Here is a 7,847-nt window from a genome sequence, read left to right as displayed (position 1 = left end):
GCAGAACTAACTGTTAGTGATATTCATGCTTCTAAAAGAAGCAACATTTTGACAGAATAATTTCATGGAAAACATGATTGAAATGTTTCCCTCAAAACTTAATTAGGATAGAATAAAATTCTTAAAAAAAAAACTGGATGTTTACTAAGCATATTTAAAGTTTTAAGGCACAGTCTAATGCTACCCTGCATGCCTTAGGCAACCCTCCTGGGTTACTGGAACCATCAGTTACTGTCAGCTGTACGCCCTCATTTATTCATGATGCCTTCCTAGAAACCCATGCCCACGTGTCCACCTGATGCCTAGGTGACTGAGCCTTGCCATCACCTTAGCAGAGCAGACCAGTGCTGAGCACCTCATCCAAGGGCAGCCTCCCTACAAGCTAATGAGACTGTCTGCAAACATCAGCTTGGTCAGTTGTTCGTAAACCTAAATTGTGGGGGAGACAGCAGCGGAGATGTGATGAAAGATTTTGTGTGTTCCAGGGTGGTGACAATAGCAACTCACCTCTACAGCGGCTGCCACCTTTCTCCTCCCAATTCCTAGATAGCCTCGCCGTGAACTCCTTTTGCCTTTCAGTAGTTCTTTCCAGTCCTTGCAGCCAGAGAGCCAACTGGAACATGTATCAACGTACTTAAAGGAAATGTATTCTGAACCATCAAAAGATTATAGGTAAATCATTGAAATCGGAGTTGTATAGTCAATGTTGCTCCAAGTGAAACTTGCTTATACTAATCCTTCAAGGGAGGTAGGGGACACTTGATGGGTGGAGGTGGTTGTAGCTTGGCCACACACAAGAGTTATCCAGGAAACTTGTAATACTTCTTGCCTGGCATCACTCCCCGCAAGTTTTCAGGTGATAGTTTTGGAAGCCTCTTTGCCCCCATAGGCTAAAATGTAGTCAGGGTTGAAGAATAACAATGTTTTCTTCGTGACTCGTAACAGTTCCTGAATATTTTAAGGCTTGATTTTTTTTTCCTCTCCTAAAGTGAACCTTCATCTGAGAACTGTTTTGTTATTTTTTTTAAAGGGAAAATAATGTGCTGATTGGTAAGTGGTTTGAGGCCATTGTATTGCACTTAGCCATCAATACTTAATTTTGTTCTAGTTACAACACGTTTGAATACAGAAGATTTATTTTAAGGCATTTATCATTTATGCCCAATTTCATTTTTTATTTATTTTTTTGAAAGAATTTTTTAATATTTATTTTTTTTAGTTATTGGCGGACACAACATCTTTGTATGTGGTGCTGAGGATCGAACCCGGGCCACACGCATGCCAGGTGAGCGTGCTACCGCTTGAGCCACATCTCCAGCCCCTCATTTATGCCCAATTTTAAAGCGTTTTTTTTTTTTTTTTTTTTTAAATAAAGCAGTCACATGCTACAGTGGCATGTTGGTGCATGCCTGTAATCCCTGTGATTCCGGAGGTTGAGGCATGAAGATGGCAAATTCAAGGCCAGCCTCAATAATTTATGGAGGCTCTTGACAATTATTTTTTAGTTGTAGTTGGACACAAGCATTTATTTTATTTACTTTTATGTGATGCTGAGGATTGAACCCAGGACCTCACACTGCTAGGCAAGCGCTCTACCGCTAAGCCACAACCTGAGCCCAACTCTTGACAATTTAGTAAGACTTTGCCTTAAAAAAAAAAAAAAAAAAAAAAGGTCTGGGGATGTAGTGGTAAAGTGCCCCTAGGTTCAATCCCCGTTACCAAATAACTGTCACATGCCTTTTATATTTCAAGATTAAGCACCATAACTATTTATGTTTCTGCAGGTTAATATTTTACTGCTGCAGGCAGAGCTATCTTGGAGCAGCGACTCTTAGCAAGGCAGCTCCACGGTAGTCACAGGCCCACTACTTGGAACCGAGGGAGACGAAGCTCTGAAACGGGCTCGAGTCAACACGATACATCAGGGAAACCACCTTTTCTGGACAAGACCTGAAACGCCCTCAGCGCTCCCCGTGCTTCTGAACGATCTGCCCGGAGCTGAGCCCTCGGGAGACGGTTTGCCCGCTGCCTTCCGTCTCTCCAAGAAGTCTTGTTCCTATGGACAACGTGCAGCAGCAGCCCCTGAAGTACTGACTCAAAAATCCAACCGGGTCGGAGCCTCGGAGACTGCAGTCTAGGTAGTGGGCGTGGTTTTTTAGCCAAAATGAGGGAAGGGGAATAAACTTAGTTACAAATATGTAATATTTAAGTTTCAAAATCCGGGCGGAGGTTTTAAATGCTATTGGCTCTAAGGATTTTTTCCATCCATTAACTGACTTCATGCCACCTCCTCAGTCTCCTCTCGAGGCGCCCCCTCGCCTGGCACCCGGCCGCGCCTCCGCCTTTCCGTATGGAAACATGGCGCCTCCCTGCGTGGAGCCGGAGCCTCCCGGCTCCGAGCACCGCCCACTGGGACCCCTTGGCCGGCAACCGGCCCGCCTCCCCGTGCGGAAATATGGCGCCTGCCGGCACCGAGCCACTTCGGCCAGCAGGAGACCTAAAATCACTCGACTCTCCGTACAAAAACATGGCGCCGCCCTGCGTCGACCAAGCGTCTCTCGGCTAAAGGCAACCTCCCCCTTCCACACGCTGAGGTGCGGCTGCTCTGGCCGCTGCCCACCCGAGCCGGACAGGAAGGACCGCTCGCCGCGCGGAGAGGGATGCGGCCTCGAAGATGTAGAGGCTGAACCGCCCCTGCCCGCCGCGCATCGCTCCCGCCTCCTCCGCGGCGCCCGCCTCGCCTGATTCGCGGCGGGAGAGGCAGGAGGGAGAACGCCGACTCCGCGGCAGGTGAGGGGCGCGGGCGCGGAGGCTGGCGGGGCCCTCACAGGAGGCGCGAGGTCGAAAGCACAGCATTTCTTCGCCTTCTCTCGTCGGGTCGGGGCCCGGTGATGGGTTGAGGCGAGGAGGAGGCAGGGGCCGCGGGCCGGTTGAGGCCCACCCTCGTGGCCGCCCGCCGGCCGTCCCGCTCCGCTCTGGTCGCTGGCTCCAGGCCCGCCACTCCCTCGCCGACCCAAACAGCTGTTTACAACGGAATCCGGACGCGGGGAGAGAGTGGCGCTGAGCACCGGAGGGAGCGACCCCCGGCGCCCATGGAGAGCCCCTCTTTTACCTTTTCTGCCGGGGCGGGGGGCTCTGGAGTCCGGCCGAGGCCCGCGTGCAGCTCCGACAGATGCTGTCCTTCGCGGCCGCTGCGTGGATCCTTCCACCCCCGGTTTCCTTTTTAGGCACAGTCGAGGCTGAGGATCGTTGAATGAATGAACGCACTAAGAGCGCTGGAGTGGCTCCTGGCGGCACCCTGTAGCCCTTTAATTTTGGTTAGCGTTTGTGAAAAGCTCGTGTGCCCATCTGATGGGCACAGTCCCCGTCTAATCGCCCCCACCCCCAATCCTAGGAGGTAAGTAGCTCCGCTTTCCAGGGAGGAAACCCGAGCCACACCGCTAGTAAAGAGCCAGGATCGGACCCCAGGTACGTCTGAGACCCACACCCAGCCCTCCCAGATAGACTGACTCACAGCGATGACACAGGGAGTCGTTTCTATCCATACCTCGCGGGTTATCTGTTTGAGGATATAAGGATGCAACAAATGTGGAATAGGGGGTTCTGCCTCTAAGTTCAAAATCTAGGTGAAGAGATTTTTCGTTTGTTAATAAAAATGATCACTTTTTACCGTATGGCCCCAACCCATCTTTCGTCTTCACATTTTTTTTTCTTTTTCTTTCTTTCTTTTTTTTTTTTTTTTTGGTATGGGGATTGAACTCAGGGGAAGTCAATTACTGAGCCATATCCCCAGGCCTATTTTGTATTGTATTTAGAGACAGGGTCTCACTGAGTTGCTTAGTGCCTCACTTTTTGCTGAAGCTGGCTTTGAACTCACGATCCTCCTGCCTCAGCCTCCCGAGCTGCTGGCCCCTGCTACTTTTCTTGTTTTCATGTGCGTTGGCTTCCTCTTTTACCTCTTCTGTCTCCAGACATTTTATAACCGAAAGACATTCTACTTTAGAAAAAATTTTTTGTAGTTATAGATGGACAGAATGCCTTTATTTTATTTGTTTATTTTTATGTGGTGCTGAGGATGGAACCCAGTGCCTCCTTCTGAGCTACAGCCCCAGCCCCGAGAAATTCTACTTTCAAACATTAGTTCAAATGTCCTCTCTTCTGAGAAGGAACTAGTTTCTCCCTTTGCTTTTCATAACAGCAATTTTCATGATGCCACCAAGGCTTGAGTTTCATGATCATCCTCTGTAAGCAGTTCTGTCTCCTTCTCTAATTTGTGAGTTTTCATCCCTTTATTCCTATTTATTTATTTATTTATTTATTTTTCCTTTATTCCTATTTAAATAAGCATATTTTGAGCCGAATTTAAGGTAGCAATGACTGTCTGATGTCTAGCAACCAGCCCTGTGGGAATTTCTGGGAACTGTGCAAACACTGTCCTGAGAAGAGCGCCCTGATGCATCTTAAAAGGTGGGTGGGGTTAGTTTACTGAGCATCAAAGGCCTAGGAATCTTGTTTTCGCTTTTCACTGCACAGGATGAATTACTTCATCTTTTCTGAGCTCCTTCTCATCATGTGAAGAGGATAAAATTAGAAATGTTTTGTCCTGTCTCATACAATATGGTGGTAATATCATCCTTTGGATCTTGGAGCATTTCCAGACCCTAATAGGATTTAGCACAGTGAGGAAATGGATATTGGAAAGTAAAGTTGGATTGCAAATGGGAAAATACATTTTTTAAAACATGCATATTAATATTATGGTCCTGAAATTTTCAATTCCAGTAACATCATCCTGTTTAATGGAGGTCTCTGAAGTTTCAGATAATTATATCAAACGATTGTTCTCTCTAATGTGCAGAAGAGAGTCTGCCAAACCTCCCTAAAGCAGTTCACATTTCTTTTGATCGTTGATTACCTTCCAGGTGTATAATACAGTCTAATTAGTGTTTCTGACAATGTTTTGTGATCTTTAAGTGCTAATGTACAAATGTTAATTATTTTCAGAATTGTAAATGCAGAAAACATTTTGTCTTCTCCCTTAATTGGAAACACCCTAGGAATAGAGGAAAGGGGCTGGGGACTTAGATGCAATTAGAGGAGGCCTTTATTAACTGGCTCAAACCAATGTGTCAAGTGATATTCTAATCAGCAACTAATAAAATGAAAACCCACCCAACCACATACTTTCATGACTGTTTGCAACTTCCTTCTTTACTCATGATCTTTTTCTGCTGACTGGCAATGCATGAATAAAAATATTTGCTCCATACCTTTCCCTTAAACACTTCATAAGAGTCAACTGTACCTTTGAAGTCCCCATGTATTTTTATCCACATAATGGGATTAGGGAACCAACTTCTCATTCCAGCATATTCACTCTCAAACCTGATTATAAGCATTGTTTCCAAGTAGTTTTTCTTTCAGCTTACAGGATGAAGTAAAGAATTTAAGACTGAATTATTCCCTTTGATTAAAACAGAAGCAGGCGATTTCTAATGTTGTCATCTATTAGTTTAAGGTACTGCATTTTTGTGATGTTAGAAGTGGGACAAGAACATTTCAACCTATTACTCTGTGAGGTCCATAAATTTGATAAATTTTACCGACCTCACAGAGTAATTGAATCTGTTTAATTATTGAAGTAGAATATTGTAGTTGGATAAGATCTTAGCAGGTCTGTTTATTTTACAGACCAGAAAACAAACCAAAAAAATTAAGTGTGCCCAGAGTCACACTGGTAGTAACAGAGCTAGAATAATAACTCTTTTTTTTTTTTTGACTCTTTTTTTTTTTTCTTTCCTAGGAAAGTAAATAAACTTAATTGAGAATGTCTGAAAACCTTGACAAGTCTCATATAAATGAAGCAGGAAAATCAAAATCAAATGAATCTGAGAAAAGCCTGGGAGATGTTGTGGAATGTTCTGATGAAGCTTTACAGAAAAAAATAAAGTCGGATGCTTCTAACCCCCAAAGAGTACAAAGACCTCACTGTAAGCAAATTTGACTTTGACTAGAAGAAGCAATACTATCATTGTTTTCAAATGGTATTTTTATTAGGCTTTCTTGTGTATGTGATCCTGAGCAAAAGTTCTAGTAATATGATAACATTAACTACCACTTAAGAGTAGCCGTATTTTCCCAGCTGGCAGTGTAGTTGCTTATGGGTTTTCAGTTGCATGAGAAATTAAAAATTTTAGAATAATTTCCCAAATGTTTCTGTCTTTGTCTAGCCCCAGGGCATTCTGATTTCTCTGAAGTCCCTGAGAAACAGAAGGGTGGAGTGTAAATTACAACTTTCATTAAAAAAGTGTTTGAAAAGTCTGAGGCTGATTCCAATCAGGACTGTGCTTGTACAGGTTTTTTAAAAAATGTGAGTTCACCACACCCTAAATTCACTGCCTGGGGGTTTAGTTCCCATGAGGTTAAGGGGACTCGGTCTGCTGAGTCAGTGTGAAGTCATTTCAGGTCCCTGGCAGGGAGCAAGCTTCATACATGAAGGGTGGCAATGGCTGTGTGTATTGCCAACAGCTGCCCCAACTCATGTCTTTTATTAAGAATATATAAGCTTTAGAAGTGAGTCCAAAAATGAAAGTTTTAAGAGGGAGTGGTCATAATCTAAGAATGTCAGTGTTGATGTTATCTCTTTAAATTATAAATGATCAGTAATTCTGCATATTTGCAAGAAGTGCAAACATTTTGAGGTCTCAAGATGAGTTTCTTCTAAAACGATCAAAGCCCTTCCAGGAATTTATTAGTCAATATTATATTATAGCAAACATTATGGACCATGTTTTAAAATTATTTTAATTAATTTATTTTTAATATTAGGTATTGAACCCAGGAACGTTCTGCTACCAAACTATATCCCCAGACTTTATTTATTTATTTATTGAACCCAAGGGTGCTTTAACCACTGAGCTACATCCCCAATCCTTTTAATTTTTTGAGAGACATGTATTTTTTGTTTAAAATAACATTTAATTTTATGTGGTGCTGAGGGTTGAACCCAGTGCCTCACACAGGCTAGACAAGCACTTTACCATTAAGCCACAACCCCAGCTGGAGAGACAGTGTTTTACTTAGTTGCCAAGGCAGTCTTTAAATTTGTAATCTTTCTGTCTCAACCTTCTTTTATATATATATATATATATATATATATATATATATATATATATATATATATATATATATATAATTTATTTATTTATTTATTTATTTTTTTTGGTACCAGGGATTGAACCTAGGGCACTTAACCATTAAGCTACATCCCCAGCCCTTTTTGGGGGGGGGGGCGGTGGACAGGGTCTCACTAAGCTGCTGAGGCTGGCCTCAAATTTGTGATCCTCCTGCCTCAGCTTCCAGGCCTCTGGAAATGCAAATGTGTACCACTGTGCCTGGCCTACCTCAGCCTTATGAGTCTCTGGGACTGATTGTCACACAGATTTTGATAAACTACTAGGCCAAATTGTATATAGGGAAACATGTTACCAATAGCATAATTTATGCTACATGTGATAGGCCTTGTCTCAACATGTATAATTAGAAAAGTTTTGTTTTCCTATTTTTTAAGTGAGGGAAATGCACCTATCTCTTAGGGTGGTTGTAAATATTAAATGAATTCATATAAAGTAGTTAAAACACTGATTGGCACATAATAAATGCCCAGTGACCATTAGTGGTTGTTCTTACTACTGCTGTACATATTATGTCATCTATTGCATTTCATGATGCCAGGATTGATTGTTGTAATGTAGAGGTACTATATTTGGATCTGAAATGTCCTCCATGTGTTAAAGGCTTGGTCCCAAATCTGGCACTATTGGGAGATGGTGGAAGGTTGGGCCTAA

At 43.1% G+C, this 7,847-nt stretch overlaps 1 protein-coding gene across 15 annotated transcripts in view; it reads left to right on the top strand.

Annotated features, from left to right (window-relative positions):
- The first annotated feature begins 2,649 nt into the window (after positions 1-2,649).
- Positions 2,650-7,847, top strand: part of Tcp11l1 (t-complex 11 like 1) — a 45,665-nt gene continuing 40,467 nt past the window's right edge. The window contains exons 1-5 of one of the 15 annotated variants that reach the window (XM_040284536.2): positions 2,650-2,790; positions 3,228-3,397; positions 4,346-4,467; positions 5,425-5,518; positions 5,804-5,990. In XM_040284536.2, the coding sequence (XP_040140470.1) occupies positions 5,828-5,990 (163 nt within the window). In that variant the 5' untranslated portion in view covers positions 2,650-2,790; positions 3,228-3,397; positions 4,346-4,467; positions 5,425-5,518; positions 5,804-5,827. Of the gene's footprint in view, positions 2,791-3,227; positions 4,245-4,345; positions 4,468-5,424; positions 5,519-5,803; positions 5,991-7,847 lie in introns of those variants that run through there. The other 14 variants (XM_021727821.3, XM_078046277.1, XM_078046275.1 and 11 more) reach the window with 14 other exon arrangements.

This window comes from Ictidomys tridecemlineatus, chromosome 4 (genome assembly GCF_052094955.1).
Source record: "Ictidomys tridecemlineatus isolate mIctTri1 chromosome 4, mIctTri1.hap1, whole genome shotgun sequence".
Lineage (NCBI taxonomy): Eukaryota > Metazoa > Chordata > Mammalia > Rodentia > Sciuridae > Ictidomys > Ictidomys tridecemlineatus.
Note: the sequence above shows the minus strand (reverse complement) of the source record. Positions and strands in the feature narration are given on the sequence as shown.